The following is a 20,162-nucleotide window of genomic DNA, read 5'->3' on the forward strand; positions in this document are numbered from 1 at the left end:
TCTGGCATTTTTGTATGAACTCTTACTCACCATTAACTTGATTTTCTGGTTCTAGTCCTTCAGGTTGTACTAGTTCTCTCTCTTAGATTATATAGGAAAGATAACTCTTTATTTTCTTCTTTTCTTATGGGAGAACTAAACTCTCACATTCTTGAGTGAACCCTCAGAGAGCTTCCCCATGTGCTTTGTACCACTGCTAACTTGTAGATCAGGGACAGTGCTCATTAATTAAGTAATAGTCATAGCCTAGTAAAGCACACTAAACCATTAACAGAATAGAAAGTGAGACATAAAAAGACATAAAAGCACAAAATGTGACAAAGAACTAATACAATTAGAAAATCTGGATCTTTATGGATTTTAGTACAATTTAGAAAGAGAGCAAAAATCAGTAGTTACTTAGGTATTCTCTGAAGTGGATAACTATAGGAGATGTCCTGTGAGGCCAACTCCTACATTGATTGTTTTAGCCTCTTTCCTACTGCCAAGTAGCAGATACAACTTGTGTTTTTAACAAAAAATTTATTTAATTCTTTGAAAAGGGCATGGAATTAGTTACATAAGAACAAAAGGAGTTAAAGATAGTCTTATGAGGATTCGTCATATGAGTTTAATCATAGCTCAAAAGCTACACTTGTCACGATGCTTCTTGTAATAGTTGGTGAATGAGCTGCTAAACTCTCCCCTCTTGAGACAGTCAGTATCAGTGTAGCTGGCTATCAGTTGTTGTTTTTTTTTTTTTTAATCCTTATAGTGTTCTTTAAAAAAAAAACAGCTTTAGTGTGGTTATAATTTACATACCTTTAAGTGTCCAATTCAACGATTTTTAGTAAATTTACAGAGTTGGGCAACTAGCACCATGTTTTAGAACATTTCTGTCACCCTAAGAAAATTCCTTGTACCTGTTTGCAGTCACTCCCCGTTATTACTCCCAGCACCAGGCAACCACTAATTTGATTTTTGTCTCTATAGACTTACCATTTCTGGACATCTCATATAAAAGGAGTAATACAATATGTACTCTTTTGTTCTGGCTTCTTTTACTTAGCATAATGTTTTTGTTTAAGTTTATCTATATTGTTGCATGTACCATTACTTTGTTCCTCTTTATTTCTGAATAGTATTCTATTGTATTGATAAAGTACATTTTGTTTATTAGTTCACCAATTGATGGATGTTCTGATTATTTCCATTTTTTTTGGCTTTTATGAATAATCCTGCTATGAGAATTTGTGTACAAATCTTTTTTTTTTTTTTTTTTTTTTTTTTTTTGCGGTACGCGGGCCTCTCACTGTTGTGGCCTCTCCCATCGTGGAGCACAGGCTCCGACGCGCAGGCTCAGCGGCCATGGCTCATGGGCCCAGCTGCTCCGTGGCATGTGGGATCTTCCTGGACCGGGGCACGAACCTGCGTCCCCTGCATCGGCAGACGGACTCTCAACCACTGCGCCACCAGGGGAGCCCTGTGTACAAATCTTTGTGTGGACATAGGTTTTCATTTCTTTTGGGTAGATGCCTAAGAGTGGGATTGCTGGGTTGTATGGTAAGTTTATGTTTAGTTTTATAAGAAACAGTCTATATTAGTTATTGATTGCAATATAACAAATTACCCCAAAACATAACAGCTTAAAACATTACAAAGCTATTATCTCAAGAATAGACGCACAGCTTATCTTGGTCCTCTGCTTCAGAGTCTCTCATAGGCTGCAATCAATGTATTGACCCAGACTGTGGTCTCATCTGAAGGCTTTAGTAAGGAAGGATCAACTACCAAATTCACTCATGTGCTTGTCAGAATTCAGTTCCTTGAAGGTTTTTGGACTGAGGGACTCATTTCCTCACTGTAGCTTGGCCAGAAACTGCCTTCAGTTCCTTGCCATGTGAACTGTCTAGCTTACTTCATCAGAGACGCTCATGAGAAGCATGAGCGTGCACGCGAGAGAATGAGAACAAGATGGAAGTCATATTCTTTTATAGTATAATAACAGAAGTGATTTCCCATCACTTTTGCCATGTTCTTTTAATTAGAAGCAAATCACCTAGGTCCAACCCACATGCAAGGGGAGATTACACAAGGATATGAATACTAGGAGTCAGGGATTATTGGGAGCCATTTCAGAAGGCTGCCTACTGTATTGCCAAACTTTTCTTCCAAACGACTGTACCATTTTTCATTTCCACCAGCCATGTATTAGGTAGAGCTCCATTTTTTCCACGTACTCGCCAACACTCATTATTGTCTGTCTTTTTGCTGATAGCCATTCTAGTGGGTGTGAAGCAGTATCTCACTGTGGTTTTAATTTACATTTCTCTAATAACTAATGAGGTTGAATATCTTTGCCTGTTGTTCATTTGGTTAATTTCTTTGGTGAAATGTCAATTCAGATCTTTTTAACATTTTCAGTTTAGGTTATTTCTCTCATTATTGAGTTGTAAGAAATTTTCATTTATGAATCATGTTTTTGGTATCGAATCTAGATTCCAAGGTCACAAAGATATTATGTCTCAGCTAATATGCTAGTCCTTTATATACATTATTTTGCCTAATTTAATTACAGTAACAACCTTGTTAGGCGTAGATGTTATCACTGTTGCACAAATAAGAAAATTCACAGAAGTCAAGTGACTTGCTGAGATCACACAACTAGTTAGCACAGCTTGAACCTAGATTCTGTCTTATACTCCAAAGTTCATGTTCTTTCATCAGAACTTTTGTTTTTTTTTTACGCGGGCCTCTCACTGTTGTGGCCTCTCCCATTGCGGAGCACAGGCTCCGGACGTGCAGACTCAGCGGCTGTGGCTCAGGGGCCCAGCCGCTCCGCGGCATATGGGATCTTCCCGGCCCGGGGCACGAACCCGTGTCCCCTGCATCGGTAGGCGGACTCTCAACCACTGCGCCACCAGGGAAGCCCCATCAGAACTTTTTTAAAAAAAGATATTCAAACCTATTTTCTGTGGGCAAAATAAGAGTGAAATATGGTATTGTTCCTTCCTTATAATTATTAGTGCCCATTCTGGTGCTATTTGAATACTGTTATTAGAAACTTCTATTTGTGATCATTGGAAGTTGCCTTTTTAAATAGAAAGGGGCATGTACTGCAGTTTGTTGCCTAGATTCCATCCTCATTTCATTCTGCCAGACAATATTCCCTCCACAGTTGCTGGTGGAGCTAGGATGCAGTTTTGCTTGCATTCTTGAAGTGTGTCACTGGGCAGCTGTTAAGCAGTTACACTTTACCCCCAGGGATGAGCATGTTCCAGTGACAAGATAGCTCATTCCCTTATGTGCTTTTAACGTTGTACATTCACCTAGGACAAGTCAGTGCTGAGTTCCTTCCATTGTTTCTTAGTGCTCTAATTCCATTATTTGAAAAACAGAGAGAGGGGAATGGAGGAAGCAGAGAAGAAGAAAAGTCCAAAGAATATATAGCAGATGGTAAATTTTATATTATTTTGTACATATTTTGTTTTAATTAATTTAATGTTTAAAAGAGCAAGAATCTTCTAACTCTTAAGCCTTATATTCATTTTTCTCTCTTCCAAGAATCCTTTATACCCTTTGAGTCTGGTTGATATACTTTAAGTTAGAAATACAATTTATTATTTTCTTCTGCTGTGGCCTAAGATGCTAGCCTTAGGCAAAATTACAACCTGTGCAATATTTTGGAAACATCTCCAACCTTAATTTTGTACTTGAAGCAAAGAACAAATAATTGTTTACTCCTTCCTTCCTCCTTGCCTTCTTTCTTTCCTTCCTTCTGTTCATTTGGTAAGCAGTCGCTGAACTATGTGCCCAACAGAGTGCTAAATATTAAGGGCGCTAGTGGAATGATATACAGACATTGACATCAAGGAGTGGCTACACAGAGAAGAAAATGGGGACTACCATAGGAGGAGCAGACATGGAAAGGAAGTACAGAAGATAGAAACAGTGAGCCAAGTTGAGTATGAAACAAGTATAAGAAATCCAAGAGGTGATTGGAAGTATCTGTTGGGCTCAGCAGGGAGAACTGGCTGGAAATAAAGATTTGGGAGTCATTAGCAACAAAAAGTTGGATCAGGAGAATATGTAAAGTGAAAAAACAAAAGGTTCAAGAAACAGACCCCTGGAGACCATTCACACCTAGGAGGCAGAGAAAGAGGAGTAAACATGGAAAATAAATTAGGTAGGAATAGAATCAGGAATGAATAGAGTGAGGGAAGAGATTCAAGAAGCAGGGACTGGTCAGTGGCATCCTGTTCTAAAGTAGCAGAGTAGGAGGGGCTGAAGCCAGACCACGCCAGGCAAAGAAATCATCTGGAAAACTGATCATCACTGTAGGACTTGGGACTTTCTCTAATATATCATGAGGAGAAACTCTACATACTAACAGCTCATCTTCAGACTGTTGTAGACAAGTTGGGGGGTGATACAGCAAACTGACTGACTTCTTCCTTGGCTGGCCTTCTTGTTATCATTAAATTGGTTCAGGCTGCCCAAGGAGTTCATTCATTCATTCATTTATTCATTCAATACCTACGATAAGTGGGCCCTCTGGAAGGTTCTAGGGAACACAAAAGTTCTAGGTTCTGGCCCCTGCCTTGATGATGCTTCTGATCTATATGGGAAATAAACATGTTACTGTTGTACAGTTGACATAACACATACGTGTACTATGTATACCAAGAACTACTTATGCTCTGCATATATATAGAAGACATTTTCATTCCTTCCCTTACCCATCATCCTGAGTTTGGTGTTGTGACAGTCAGAATGTTTTCAACCAATTTAACTGTATTTGGATGACAATTTTTGAATTTTTCTAAGAATTATGTTTTAATATGCCTGAAATTTTTTAAAAAATTTATTTATTTTATTTTTGGCTGCATTGGGTCTTCGTTGCTGCCCATGGGCTTTCTCTCTAGTTGAGGCAAGTGGGGGCTACTCTTCGTTGCGGCACGTGGGCTTCTCATTGCGGTGGCTTGTCTTGTTGCAGAGCACGGGCTCTAGGTGCGCGGGCTTCAGTAGTTGTGGCTCACGGGCTCAGTAGTTGTGGTGCACAGGCTTATTTGCTCCGCGGCATGTGGGATCTTCCCGGACCAGGGATCGAACCCATGGCCCCTGCATTGGCAGGCGGATTCTTAACCACTGCGCCACCAGGGAAGCCCTATGCCTTAAATTTTTTTAATTGAACTCTGTTAAGAGAAAGATAGAGTGAATATTCTATACAAGAAAATTATGAATGAGAAGCAAGTTTTTTCTTCTAGATTTATAAATGAGATATCTACCAGGTACATATTTTAGTCTATCTCTAGTATGTTTAGGCAACATCCAAAACCTTAACCTCTTTAAACGTATTTTCAGTCAATATTTTTCAATGGATAACAGTTCTTTCTCAGAAATATAAATATAAAATAATAAATACACAGGTCGATCAATAGAAAAATTCATAGCTATAATGGACAAAAATGAAAAAATATACTTGTATACTTTTTTATAGTTTAGAAGGAACTTCCACACATCATGCTTTTCAGTCCTCACAACTCAAAGAATTCACCTGGCCTGATGATAGCTGAAGAGCTTAGCCCAACTGATCAGCTGTAACCATACCTACTGCTGATATGTAGTGTATTCCTGTTGTTAAAAGTAATAAATCTCCTCTTGTTCTAATGGACAAGCAAAGAATCGCACTGAAATTATTAAGCAAAATTATTTTTACTATTATGGCAATGAATGAGCTATTTGATAGTCAGATAATAAGACAAAGATTAATGTCAGTAAAATTGAGGGTGGTTCCTTTGCAGCTGAAACTTTCTTCATGTTTTCATGCTAACGCTCTTGAATTTGAAGTGACATGATTTACTGATTACCAGTTTAGCTTCTTTAAGGGCAAGTTTAAAAGTCTGATAAGAATACGTTTTAATGAGAACTTAAACCAAATCAAATATTGTCCAAACTGCTACCTCTTATTTCATCGCTATTGAGATATCAATATTTTATCTCTTATTAGTCTGATTCACATTTTCCAAGTTTTTCCTAATTTTAAAATAGTTGTTTTAAAGTTACTAGATGTCTATCATTTTAAATTTTAAAAGAAGAGAAAAATGAAAACATAATGGATACTATAAATCAATGACCAAAAGTTTTGTTTTCATTGAAACTTTATAATTTTACTGATTAGAAAATACTAAAACTTCATATTCTGTTTTTTTTTTTTTTTTTTTTTTTTGTGGTACGCGGCCCTCTCACTGCTGTGGCCTCTCCCATTGCGGAGCACAGGCTCCAGACGCACAGGCTCAGCGGCCATGGCTCACGGGCCCAGCCGCTCCGCGGCATGTGGGATCCTCCCGGACCGGGGCACGAACCTGCGTCCCCTGCATCGGCAGGCAGACTCTCAACCACTGCACCACCAGGGAAGCCCCAAAACTTCATATTCTTTAGTTCTCAAAATATAATTGGTTTTTCTCCCTTCTCACTTTACACAGAAAAATGTAAATTAGAAAATGAAAATGACCCATAATTTCAGTGTTCCTGTTCGTAATACAAAGAAGCCATTGTGGGAAAGGAGTACAGACATCAATTTTATAAGGAAAACTGTTCTAGTTAATCTGTCTGTGCTATATTGGGTGATAGCAACAAACTCTGTAGACTAAATACCTACAATACATATATCTCCCATTTTGCTCTTTAGTGCTTCAAGCTTCTAAATCCTATTAACAGCTGTCAAAACTTGGTAAACTATTTAGATGCTTTCACAATTTGTTTAATTGGTTACTTAGAAAATGACATGCTAGAAAAGCCCATTCCCCCACCCTTTCTTTTAGCCTGGCTGAACATCTGTAGCATTAGGGCCTCATTATCTCTGAATTGGCATAGCAAATCAGTGGCATCATTAAAATGCCACATTAAGATGATTAAGCTTCTTTGTTATCCAGTTGACTTTTGCATGTGCTGAGGATTTCATGGTTATGACCCCCAATCCTCGTAAAACACTTAAACAACATCACCGTTTTGTGTCTTCCCTGTCTCACAGTCGCTGTCTGGTTTTGTCCCTTCTCACAGTATCTTTGGCAAACTTGAAGCTATTACTCCAGACTTTGTCCTGATTTAAACTGGATTCTGAGATCTCATAGTTCAGAGTGGAAATTCAGAACCTGCTTTTTACACTGGGAAGTTCATACTAAAAACATGTTATCCAAGACACCCAAGTTGCCTGTTCTGTTTGCCATCTTTGATAGGTTCTTCTCTCCAACTGAGCATTTTATGTGCCTGTAAAACAAACTGAGGCACGGTTGGCTGAGACTGCTATTGCCCCTGAAGGATTTAGCTGTTGGATCCTTTCCAAGACCCATTGTTTTTGCAATGTCTCAGGTGAAACCAAAAATGTCTACTCTGGAGTGCAAACCTTTCATGTGATAAGCATCACCCCAGGAAATGAGACCATGTGCCTCAGCCCCGGTGAGCCAAGCCTTTGTTCTTTTCAGCCTACAAAATTCTCTCTGGGGGGTGTGTGTGTGTTAGTGTGTGTCATCTTCCTAAGAGGCCTCCAGAACATAGACAAAGATGGGAGCAATTGTACCCCAGAGTAGCTCCTTTAGAAAGAAGTTCAGCTTAATCTAATTTTCTGTGGGTTAGATTCAATTTAGACATCTTTTCCCCCCTCTGGGAATGTTTAGCAATTACCTTTATCAGCAGTTTGTGGTTTGGTATGTTCTTTTCTCCACAAACTCAGTTATAAAAAATTTACTCAGGAAGCCTTTACCATTTTTTGTTATGAAGTATATCATACATAAAAAAGGCAAATATAATTACATGTATAAAGAATAATAGCAAAACAAGCATCCATGGGCCCACCACCTGGCTTAAGAAATAAAATATTGCTAGTGCCTGTGAAGATTCTTGAGAGTCAAGTGGCAATTTAAGCCATGTGTCTAAGGAACCTAATATATTTAATAAGAGACTGGAATTTACAAAACTGAAATGGGAGATTATTCACATTACAAAAGGTCTGTTCACTGTACAGAAGACTTCAGGATGCTGTGGGGGCCTCTCCTCAAGTATATTCAAGTATTTCTTGCCAGACCTTTAAGACTTTCTGCCTTTAGTAACAGTTCACTGACAACTGAAAAATTGAGGAAAAATGAAGATAAACATCTCTGAATGTATAATGTAAATCTGTGGAACAATATTATTGGTTTTACATGTAATGTTTTATGAAGACAGAAACAGGAGAATTTTTTGCTAGTTTAAGGTATCTAGGAAGACTTCATGGAAGAAATGGCATTTAAACAGCATCTGGAAATTTGAATAGAATGTTGATGTGGGGAAGGGCATTTTAGGTAAAGGAAAGACTGGAGAAGAGGTTTGGAAAACTGCAGTTAGTAAGATGGCTACTGTGCTTCTCAAACTTTAATGTGTATAAGAATCCCTGAGGATTTGTTGAAATGCAAAATCTGATCCAGTAAGTCTAGGGTGAGGCCTGAGAGTCTGCATTCCTAACAAGCTCCCAGGGGATGCTGGAACTGCTGATTCAAGGACCTCACTTTGAGTAGCAAGGTTCTAGTCTAGAGAGAAGGATGATTCAAGGAGTCTAGTGAGAAATGAGATGATCAGGTCGGCTTGGGGCAGATTCTAGACAGGTCCTTGAATGTCTCACTAAGGAGTTTGGACTTTATTCTGTAAACAAAATGAAATCCTTGTAAGTTTCTGAACAAGAGTTTTAGTACTACAGGATGATTAATCTGGCAATAAGATATAATCTAAAAGAGAGGTCACATATACCGTGGACCAGTTAGGAAGTTAATGTAGTGGTATATTCATGTATTAAGTATTTATTGTGTATGTACTTTATGCAGAGCACTGTGTCAGATTCTAGAGCAGCAGTTCTCAAACTCCATTGTGCATAAGATTTGCCTAGAAAACATATATATTTTTTAACATCTTTATTGGAGTATAATTGCTTTACAATGGTGTGTTAGTTTCCGCTTTATAACAAAGTGAATCAGCTATACATCTACATATATCCCCATATCTCCTCCCTCTTGCGTCTCCCTCCCACCCTCCCTATCCCACCCCTCTAGGTGGTCACAAAGCACCGAGCTGATCTCCCCGTGCTATGCAGCTGCTTCCCACTAGCTATCTATTTTACATTTGGTAGTGTATATATAAGTCCATGCCACTCTCTCACTTCATCCCAGCTTACCCTTCCCCCTCCCCGTGTCCTCCAGTCCATTCTCTACGTCTGCGTCTTTATTCCTGTCCTGCCCCTAGGTTCTTCAGAACCTTTTTTTTTTTTTAGATTCCATATATATGTGTTAGCATACGGTATTTGTTTTTCTCTTTCTCTTTCTGACTTACTTCACTCTGTATGACAAACTCTAGGTCCATCCACCTCACTACAAATAACTCAATTTCGTTTCTTTTTATGGCTGAGTAATATTCCATTGTATATACATGCCACATCTTTATCCATTCATCTGTTGATGGACACTTGGGTTTCTTCCATGTCCTTGCTATTGTAAATAGAGCTGCAATGAACGTTGTGGTACATGACTCTTTTAAATTATGGTTTTCTCAGGGTATATGCCCAGTAGTGGGATTGCTGGGTCGTATGTAGTTCTATTTTTAGTTTTTTAAGGAACCTCCATACTGTTCTCCATAGTAGCTGTATCAATTTACATTCCCACCAACAGTGCAAGAGGGTTCCCTTTTCTCCACACCCTCTCCAGCATTTATTGTTTGTAGATTTTTTGATGATGGCCATTCTGACTGGTGTGAGGTGATACCTTATTGCATTTCTCTAATGATTAGTGATGTTGAGCATCCTTTCATGTGTTTGTTGGCAATCTGTATATCTTCCTTGGAGAAATGTCTATTTAGGTCTTCTGCCCATTTTTGGATTGGCTTGTTTGTTTTTTTGATATTGAGCTGCTTGTAAATTTTGGAGATTAATCCTTTGTCAGTTGCTTCATTTGCAAATATTTTCTCCCATTCTGAGGGTTGTCTTTTTGTCTTGTTTATGGTTTCCTTTGCTGTGCAAAAGCTTTTAAGCTTCATTGGGTCCATTTGTTTATTTTTGTTTTTATTTCCATTTCTCTAGGAGGTGGGTCAAAAAGGATCTCGCTGTGATTTATGTCATAGAGTGTTCTGCCTATGTTTTCCTCTAAGAGTTTTATAGTGTCTGGCCTTACATTTAGGTCTTTAATCCATTTTGAGTAGAAAACATATTTTTAATGCATGTTTCCAGCCCCCACACCCCCAATTTTGGGACCCCCAAAATTTCTATTTTAAAACCCCACAACCTCTCGTCTTACAGATACAGGTGAAGCAGTGTCATAGGGGATACTGAGCTGAAAACAAAACAAAAAACAAATAACAAACCTGTGTAGCTTCTGACCTCAGATAGCTTACATGTCCATATGGGAGATGAGGTGAGCTTACAAGTAACTCAAAGAAGGAAGGAACAGATTATTTTGCAGCCGGGGGATCAGGGAAGGCATAGTAGGGGGAAATGGCATATTAGTTTTGCCTTAAAAGATGTGTAGGATTTGGACCCGTGGTATTGTTGGGGAAAGACCTTTAGGGCAGTGGAAATAATAAAAGGAAGGATACTTAGAAGTTGTTTAGTTTGGTTAAAGATATCTCAGTATTCAGAATCAACATTACAAAAATTGTTGGGGCCAGATATTGAAAGGTCTTTTAAATTCTTTGTTTCTGAGTTTGGATTTTATTTTGTAGGCAGCAGAGGATATTGGAGAATTTGGACAGGGTCATGATATGACCAGAGCTACAGTTTACAAGAACCATCTGGTGGCAGAGTATAGCATGAGCTGGAAAGGGAAGAGAAAGGAGACGGGAGAACAATGTAGAGGCTACCACAATAGGAGAGCAATCAGGGTCTGAGATTTGGGATAAGGAGGGTGTAAAAGAGTGGGGAGGAGAAGCAGACTGGAGAGAGGGTACAAAAATAAAACCAATGGGTGATTAAACGTGGGGTGCAAACAAGAGGAAGGAAAGATGACTGTAAAGATTCTAACCTGGATAACTATGAAGATACCTAGGAGGCCTTTGGGAACAGAGGACTGAAGAAGGGGAGAGAGATTACACCTGGAGATACATATTTGGTGATTAATCATGTAAAATGCTAGTTGAAGCCTTAAGAGTGGATGAAGTTGCCATAGGGGAGGGGGTATAGAGGGAAGAAAAAAGGGGGTTAAGGACAGTATTTGGGAGGCGGAGCTGGGGGAAGAGCTAGAAAGAGGCAATCAGAAAGGTGAGGAAAGAAGGTACAGTTTCACTGAAGAAGCAGAAATACAGAAGAACAAGGAGTGGAGGTCAACAGTATCAAGGGCTACAGAGAAGCTGGGGAGAATGGCACACAAAAGGCCATTAGATTTAAGAATCAGGAGTTTATTGATGATCTTCAAGGGAGCAGATTCAGTGAATTATGGAGGCAGAAGCCAGATTACAGGGAATTTTATATCAGTTTTGAGATCGTAGAGACAGTAAGCACAGATTACTTCTGTATGAAATCTATCTAGAAAGGAATGTTGAGAGAGGATGGGTTTAGGTATGATGGGATGAGAGGCTAAACTAAATTGCAAAGGGAATAGAAAAGAGGAGTTGGCATCTAGAGAACCTGAGGACGTAGAATCTATAGGACTTGGAGACTGACTTGATGTGGAGATTGGACGGAAAAGGATTCCAGTTTCAAGACTTGGAGAATGCAAGAAGGAAGATGCCATGTGTGACTATAAAGGCATCATAAGTTAGCAGCAATTTTGGGTTCAAAGATGACAATTTGATTTTAGATATGTTTCTTAATGTTTTCAAGGGATACTAAGTAGAATGCCCCCACCTTTCCTCTGCTCCAATAAATTTTCCTCCCAAGGAAGAGAATGAACCTCTCAGTCCTTAGAGCAGACTAGTGTCGTTTCTGGTAGTTTTGGTGGACTATATTTGGAGACTGGGTGCTAAGCCCAATAATCTCTCAGGAATCCCTTTTTTATCTTAGATACTAATGTATTCTAATGTTCAGCTCTGTTTATTTTCACATGGTAAACCATAATGAATTGTTGATCCCCAGTAACCATGCAGAGAGGACATCCAGTTCTTTTATCTAAAACTGGTAGGACTCCAAGGGCAAACCAATAACTATACCAGGAGCTCTTTTGGTCTGCTAAGTCCCAGGGACTTCCTTAATGCCCTGTCCATGTGTCTGTATGCGTTCCCTTAGAGCCCTGGGTCTCAAATACTGTCTTCCTTGTTCTATGGCTAAGTCCCAAATGACAAAAGCCAAGAATTTGTTTTGAGCCAGGTCGGGGTAGTATTGAGTTCTAGGTCAAGCCCATTAAAGCCAAAATCCTGAGAGAAGGAGCAACCCTCTCATGTCCTGTGTTTTCAGAAAGACCTGAAACATTGATCTTACTAGTTTTTAATTGTCACTGACCACAGAATGGCCTGAGTCTGTTCATATTAACATTTACAACGAAATTGAAAAGGATCCTTCTCTGCCGGCCCTTTCTGTATGCTGTTTCTGGTTTTCAGTAGCTGAAGTTTTCCGTTGAGTTTCTTTTAAACGCCTACATGCAAACTAAAGAGCATTCAAGCTTTGGTGGGATGTCACCCACAGCTGGAGTGATGGAGGAAGAGAGGAGGGTACACGCCTCAGGTGCATCCTTCTCTTTCAAAAAAAAAATTTTTTTTAAAGCAAAAACCACTTAAGAAAACAAATTCCATCTGAAAGCAGGCAAGATGTGTCCAGAGAAAGAAGGGAATGAATCTCTCTCCATTCCCTTCTCATCCGTTTCCCGTAGGAAACGTATATCAATTCATGTATAATCCAGATGCATAGGATGGGCAAATTTGAAACACGTTGGATGTTTCCTGTAGCCCTACATTTCTTCTAATCACGGAGTGAAAGATTGTGAACCATGAACCGTGATGAGAAGCAGTGGAACAGTGTTGCAGCAATGGCTCCTCTGTTGGTGGTTAGGCCCTGTCTTGCTCTATTAAGCAAACACAGTTAATATAGATGAAAGGTAACCCTGATAGAAGTGAAAATTGAAACTTGAGTGGAAGGTAGCAAGCCAGGCACAGCTGCAGTTATACTTCCTCCTATGTGGCAACAGGAGCTGCACTTACTGGTGTTGTTTGGAAGGGATGTCGTTTTTTAAAATATCTTTTCTTCAGTGTGTTTTGGTTTTTAAAGTCTACCCCATTGATGGGGGAGTGTGGAATATGATAGTAAGGGGCATATTAGACTTGATGTGTCAGAGTGTGAGGCCAAATCCAAGCTCAGTGTTCTAAGCACAGTTAATCTGCTATTAACTGGCTGTATAACTTTGGACTACTCACCAAAAACGTCTCTGATCCTGGATTTCCTTACCTGAAAATCAAGGGTTGGATTAGATGATCTCTAAACTCCCTTCGAGCCCTGAAATTCCATTGATTTGTGATTCCTCATGGAGCATTACAATTTCCAGTTTCTAAGAATGAATTTTTTTTAAGTAAGCATTTATGCAGCCTTATACATATATGAAAAAATCCCTTGTAAATATTTATTGTTATTATATCAGGCAAATATTTAGGTTTTCTTAGTATCAGTACATAAATTTACCTTCTTCATTTCTTATGTTCTTCAGCTTAAGAGTGCTGCACCTCTTTTTGAGATAGTACCTGATCAGCCAACTCACTTTGGCCAGCCCCACCTCTCCTATCCAGTCCTACAACTCTAGGACCTCGAGTTTAGTCCTCCCTAACTTGGGTATAGGTGCCCTTCCCCTTGCTTAGGTTGAGCTTCATTTACCTGTGTCAATGAAAATGACTCCTTAGAAGGTTATGTTAAAGGATTACTTCTCCTTTTATCTTTCTCAACACTATTTCACTAGTACTGCCAGCTTCCTCTACATTCAGTGTTCTTTCTTTATTGGTTCCGAGAGAGAGAGAGATAAGACTCATTTTAGCAGTTGGTATACATGGAAGAGGAAGAGGCAGAGCATGGCTTAAAATCAGAAAAAAACATGTTAACTATTCAACTCTCAGTCTTAGTGGCATAAATTGGATGCAATTGAAGAATTAAAGCAGCATTTTCTTCTTGAAGCCAAGGAGAACATCACCTTGCCTTGTAACTGCAACCACCAAAAGAGTACTAAATCTGAGAACCTTTCTCCTCCCCCGGTACTGGAGAAGAATTGCTCAAAATGTTTTCTTCATAGTCGCTTTGAACAGTTATAGCTAAAATCTATTCTCTCTAATTTTCTGGATGGCCTAAAACGCTGTCATCTCTTTGTGTGCGTGCGCGCGCGTGTGCGCAGGCGCGTGCATGTGTCTGTGTTTTCCCCTGACTATGGTTCTGAATTCAAATAACGTGTGATCATCCTAATGGTATTTTCTTGTTTTGTGGATGTACAAGATTGTTAGCTTCATTTGGTATTTAATTGTCAGTTGTGGGTCTCTGCTCTTTGAGCTGCTTTGATAGCTCCAAAACCAATCATTGTTCATTTCTTGCATTTTCCTCCCTGCAGATGATTCAATGAAAGTGAAAGATGAATACAGTGAAGGGGATGAGAATGTTTTAAAGCCAGAACCCTTGGGAAATGCAGAAGAGCCTGAAGTTCCTTACAGCTATTCAAGAGAATATAATGAATATGAAAACATTAAGTTGGAGAGACACGTTGTCTCATACGATAGCAGCAGGCCAACCAGTGGCAAGATGAACTGCGATGTGTGTGGATTATCCTGCATTAGCTTCAATGTCTTAATGGTTCATAAGCGGAGCCATACTGGTAAATAGTCTCCTTTATCCATTGTTCTGAAAACTGTCCTAATTCAACCGCAGGAGAAAAGAAGTTGTGGTATTTAAGACTTACTTTTGATTACTTTCATTGATTTTTGCTAAAATTCTGATGTATCTCTCCCTCTCTGTATTTCCATTTACCCAGTGATTTTTATTCCTGCTTCATGGTGCATTTGGCAAACATATTGCAAATGCTATGAATAAAAGAAGACTGTAGAGAGCACAGTGTTCTAGGTCAGCCACATATTTTTCTTCAGTTAATAAGTGGGAGTTAAATTGTGTGATATGCTTTTTAGGCGTCTTTCATATATTTTTGCATAACTTTTAAAAAAGCAGATCTCATTGTATTGAGTTCAAATTTGGTAGATGAAAGGACATAGCTTTTTTTTTTGCTGTACGCGGGCCTCTCACTGCTGTGGCCTCTTACGTCGCGGAGCACAGGCTCCGGATGCGCAGGCTCAGTGGCCACGGCTCACGGGCCCAACCGCTCCGCGGCATGTGGGATCTTCCCAGACCGGGGCACGAACCCGTGTCCCCTGCATCGGCAGGCGGACTCTCAACCACTGCGCCACCAGGGAAGCCCAGGACATAGCTTTTATTAACAATTTTAAAAAATTTATTTTCGGACAACAAAAAGGCAGTCAATAGAAATGCATACAAACATAACACTCCCAGTGAGCCCAATAGATTTCATCTGACATCGGATATGACGACTTTAAAAAGCATTTCTTGAATTAAAGAAAAAAAACACTTCTGGCTCTTTATACCTTGTTAGGACTTCAGTCTGTGACTCTTTTTACAGATTGAGATTACATTCAAAAGGAATGCTAAGTAATGTAAAAACTTAAATCTAGAAAGCACTTCTAAAGCTGCTCTTATTTTTTTGCTCTGATCCAAGACAAGATGCCTCAAGTAGCCTTGCTAGGTGAGTGCTTTTTCTCTTCTGGAGGGAAGATTCCATAAGTAAGTCTTAGGCTTGCCTTGAAATACAGCTCCCATCTGATCCCAATACGAACAGAAACTATCTAAAAAATGAGCTTTTGCCATAGGCATCTAATCTGTGCATATGTTTCGCCACTTGCTGGGTGATCAGAAATCTCTTTTTTGTCCTTTTTAAAGGTGAACGCCCATTCCAGTGTAATCAGTGTGGGGCATCTTTTACTCAGAAAGGTAACCTCCTCCGCCACATTAAACTGCACACAGGGGAAAAACCTTTTAAGTGTCACCTCTGCAACTATGCATGCCAGAGAAGAGATGCACTCACAGGTCATCTTAGGACACATTCTGGTAAGTGAGAGCAATGAGCATTCCATATCTAGTTAATGTGTGTTCCTCAGTGCCCATTGCGGAAACTAGAAAGAGTTAAGTGTGGAGGTTTTAATCTGTCACTCCGGTTCTGAAGGGTTACAACAGCAGAGACCTCTAGGGCTAATTGCACTTCCATTAAGGCGTTAATTGCTCTCCGTCTGGCTCAATGGGGTTGATCACCTCCGTACCATCTTTGCGCCCCTAGAGAACATCACAGTCAGACAGGAAAAGCCTGCCCTATAAAAATGCTTTTTTAATTTTTGCAAAAAAAATTATAGCCATCAGTATTTTTATGGTAAACTTTATTAAAAGATTATTTTCCTAAAAATATACACACATACTTTTCATTCAAAAGTCTGGATAAAGCAAATGATGTACTGTTTGTAAATTATGTAAAACTGTAAACTGGGTATGACTCATTGTTGGGGGTTAGTTTTGGCTAGTCTGGGCTAAATTGGGGAGTTTTGGCCATTCTGGTCTAAATTTCTTTTTTTTGCATTGAGATATAATTGACAATATAACATAGTATTAGTTTTAGGTATATATGAGCTAAATTTCTTAAACCCAACTTTCTTCTTCATCAGCCTATTTATTTTTAGTCTCTAAAAGATGAGCAGCAGTAAGAATTCATAAAAAGCTATGTTCTGTCTTGATGTTTTCGCTCCTATTTTAACCACGGAAGATACATTTTTTTCAACATTTAGAATTTCCCTCCTAGAAAAATAAAACTGAGTTTATTTTCAAATTTGGGACCTCATGTTCTTGATGTTATCTGACAAAATTTTAATTGAAGAGCTTTGTTTTTATGTCAATTCACATTCTGCTTTGATGAAAACCCAGCCCCAAACCCGCAACTGGTCACAATGCAGAGACTAAAGATTAAACAAATCAGCCCCAACGAAACCCACCATGAGAGATCATAAGTGGCAAAAGAAGGGTTTCTTTTACAGCTCATTGTTCAAAGTAATGAATTACGACTGAGTTTGGTCCAAAAAATTAGAGTAGTTCTTTTCTGTTGCTTTTTCCAAGTAAGATCCAACAATAATAGTCATTTTTAAGACAGATTCTAGAGGACCCCAATTTATGCAGAAACTTAACATTCTTAGCCCTAACAGAGCTGCATTTATTTTAACTTGGGATTCCATAAGGATCTTTTAGTGCTTTAAGTCCCAAAGGCACTGTTTTAAACCGAGCAAGAGGATTAGAAAATTAAAAAATCTCAGTCCCTAAAACTGAAAAATTCATGGGGTATATTTCATTGACAAGTCAGAAAGGCTAGCCCCGCACACAGAATTGAAGTTATTACTTACATAATTTAAAAAATAACTCATTTGGAGGAGTTAGGAGGTTAAAGGTGGCCTGAATTGTATGGATGAACTTTTGAGGAAACTTTTGCTTTATCTTAGAAGTTAAGATGAAGTCATTTTGGCAATTCCTTCTTATTTCTATTATTCAAAACTATCCTCAGGGGCTTCCCTGGTGGCACAGTGGTTGAGAATCCGCCTGCCAGTGCAGGGGACAGGGGTTCGAGCCCTGGTCCGGGAAGATCCTACATGCCGCGGAGCAACTAAGCCCATGCGCCACAACTACTGAGCCTGAGCTCTAGAGCCCGCGAGCCACAGCAGCTGAGCCCACGTGCTGCAACTGCTGAAGCCCGCGTGCCTAGAGCCCGTGCTCCGCAACAAGAGAAGCCACCACAATGAGAAGCCCGCGCACCGCAACAAAGAGTAGCACCTGCTCGCCGCAATTAGAGAAAGCCCGTGCGCAGCAACGAGGACGCAACACAGCCAAAAATAAATAAATTAATTTAAAAAAAGAAAACAAAAACTATCCTTAGTTGGTTAGGTCAGTTTTTATTGATTGAGCCCAGACTTTGCTATAGCCACTGAGCAAGGACAAGCTACATTTATCGAAATATGTCAATGCTCTAAAAAGACTGAATGACTAACTCCCACAAACTGCAGCATTCTTTACTTACAGCCAGCTGGATGTCGCAGAATATGGGATTTCTTCCTACTTCATTCTTTTTTTTTTTTAATTTTATTTATTTATTTTTGGCTGTGTTGGGTCTTCACTTGTGTGCGAGGGCTTTCTCCAGTTGCGGCAAGCGGGGGCCGCTCTTCATTGCGGTGCGTGGGCCTCTCACTGTCGCGGCCTCTCTTGTTGCAGAGCAGAGGCTCCAGACGCGCAGGCTCAGTAGTTGTGGCTCACGGGCCCAGTTGCTCCGCGGCATGTGGGATCCTCCCAGACCAGGGCTCGAACCCGTGTCCCCTGCACTAGCAGGCAGACTCTCAACCACTGCGCCACCAGGGAAGCCCCCTACTTCATTCTTAAACCACACTAACCTCCTTGAAAAATAAAAAGTTCCTATTTTTATTTTTTTCCTGAAGAAGCAAGATTGGATCGGGAGCCAAAACACTATGCTCCATGATAGTCATTAAATCCAAATCCTTTCATTTGTGAAAAGACCCTATCCTTTCAAAGAATAACATGATAGTCAATCATAGGCCATAACCTTATTTCAGTTGACTAAATTTAAAAGTAATTGTAAGTGCACAAGTATCCAAATACTCTGGCTTCTGTCAGCAGTCTCATTCCTAGTGGACAGTTTTCACAGGGCCCCAATACACCATTTGTTCTATAACCCCTGAGGGTCACTGAGTACCCCTTGTGCTCTCCTTATAGTTGAGAAACCCTATAAATGTGAGTTTTGCGGCAGGAGTTACAAGCAGAGAAGTTCCCTTGAGGAGCACAAGGAGCGCTGCCGTACATTTCTTCAGAGCACTGACCTGGCTGAGACTGGTGAGTTCATGCGACACCGTTCTGCACATATTTAGTGAGCATCCGCTGTTCTAGGTGGTAGGATACAATAGTAGACAAAAATACAAAAAAATCCTGCCCTCCTGGAGTTTATATTTTCATCGGGAAAGACAGACTAGAAACAAAGAGAATAAGTACCTTACACAAGAGAAGGTAGTAATTGCTATTGAGAAAAATAATGCAGGTACTGGGGGCTGATGGTAAATCAGGAAAAACATCAAGGAGCTGACATTTTAACAGACTTAAAAGCATAAGGAGAGAGCCCTGCAGATAACTTGGAAATAGCAAGTGAAAAGGACCTGGGCCTTGAATTTGAAGAAGTATAGCTAGCCCTTTGTGGCTGGAACAGAGTGAGTAGTGGGACATGAGGCCAGAGAGGAAATAGGAAACCAGCTCTTATCAGGCCTTGTAGGCCATTGTAAAGACTTGGATTTTTCTCTGAGTGAAATTAAAAATCTTCAGAGGATTTTGAACAGAGAGGTGACGTGATTGGACTTCTCATTTGAAAAAAAAATCACTCTACTTGCTACTGAGGATAGGTTGTATTTGGGATAAGATTAGAAATTGGGGAGTCCAGTTAGAAGGCCACTGCAATAATTCAAGCAAGAAAAAATTACGTCTTGGTAATGGTAGAGGTGGTACAAAGTGTTTTAACTCTATACAGTATAGTTTAAAGATAGAACCAACAGGATTTCTTAACAGATTGTTGTGGGATGTGATGAAGAATGCAGTTGCCATTAACTGAAATGGTAAAGATTGAGGGTAAAGGCAGTGTGAGGGGTGGCAAAGGCAGAGTCCATTAAAACCAAAAGGATTTTCTTTGCGCAAGGCCGCCAGATCATGTATTTGTCAACTCATATGATTTATTGTGATGCTTATGTTTGGTTCTGGGAATTTCATATTTTATTCAGTGTTTTGAATTACATGCCTAGTGACAATTGGTTGAAACACTGGATGTCTTTCCATGTATCAGTTGTGGTTTTATTTCCTTTCATTCTTGAGTTGAAATAACCTGAAACTTTTTTGTGTCACATCTCTGCAGTTGTCCTTTGACCCATATAGTTGACCATCAGCCTGGTTCTGCAGCTTGGATTGCCTGATATTTTTATTTGTTTACTTGAACCAGTTGCTTATTTAGAGTAGGTATAAACCCTCGTGGGATTTGGTGTTTGACAGCAGTAGTTGCAATTGAATCGTTTGAACATTCTAAAACAGAAAGATTACAAAAAAGTGACAGAAACAATGTGAAACTCAGGAA

At 39.6% G+C, this 20,162-nt stretch overlaps 1 protein-coding gene across 1 annotated transcript in view; it reads left to right on the forward strand.

Annotated features, from left to right (window-relative positions):
* IKZF3 (IKAROS family zinc finger 3) overlaps positions 1–20,162 on the forward strand; it is an 83,651-nt gene that overhangs the window by 43,480 nt on the left and 20,009 nt on the right. Inside the window, exons 4-6 of the mRNA XM_059997764.1 lie at positions 14,505–14,765; positions 15,896–16,063; positions 18,770–18,886. Of these exons, the coding sequence (XP_059853747.1) occupies positions 14,505–14,765; positions 15,896–16,063; positions 18,770–18,886 (546 nt within the window). The remainder of the gene's footprint in view (positions 1–14,504; positions 14,766–15,895; positions 16,064–18,769; positions 18,887–20,162) is intronic.

This window comes from Delphinus delphis, chromosome 19 (genome assembly GCF_949987515.2).
Source record: "Delphinus delphis chromosome 19, mDelDel1.2, whole genome shotgun sequence".
Taxonomy (NCBI): Eukaryota; Metazoa; Chordata; class Mammalia; order Artiodactyla; family Delphinidae; genus Delphinus; species Delphinus delphis.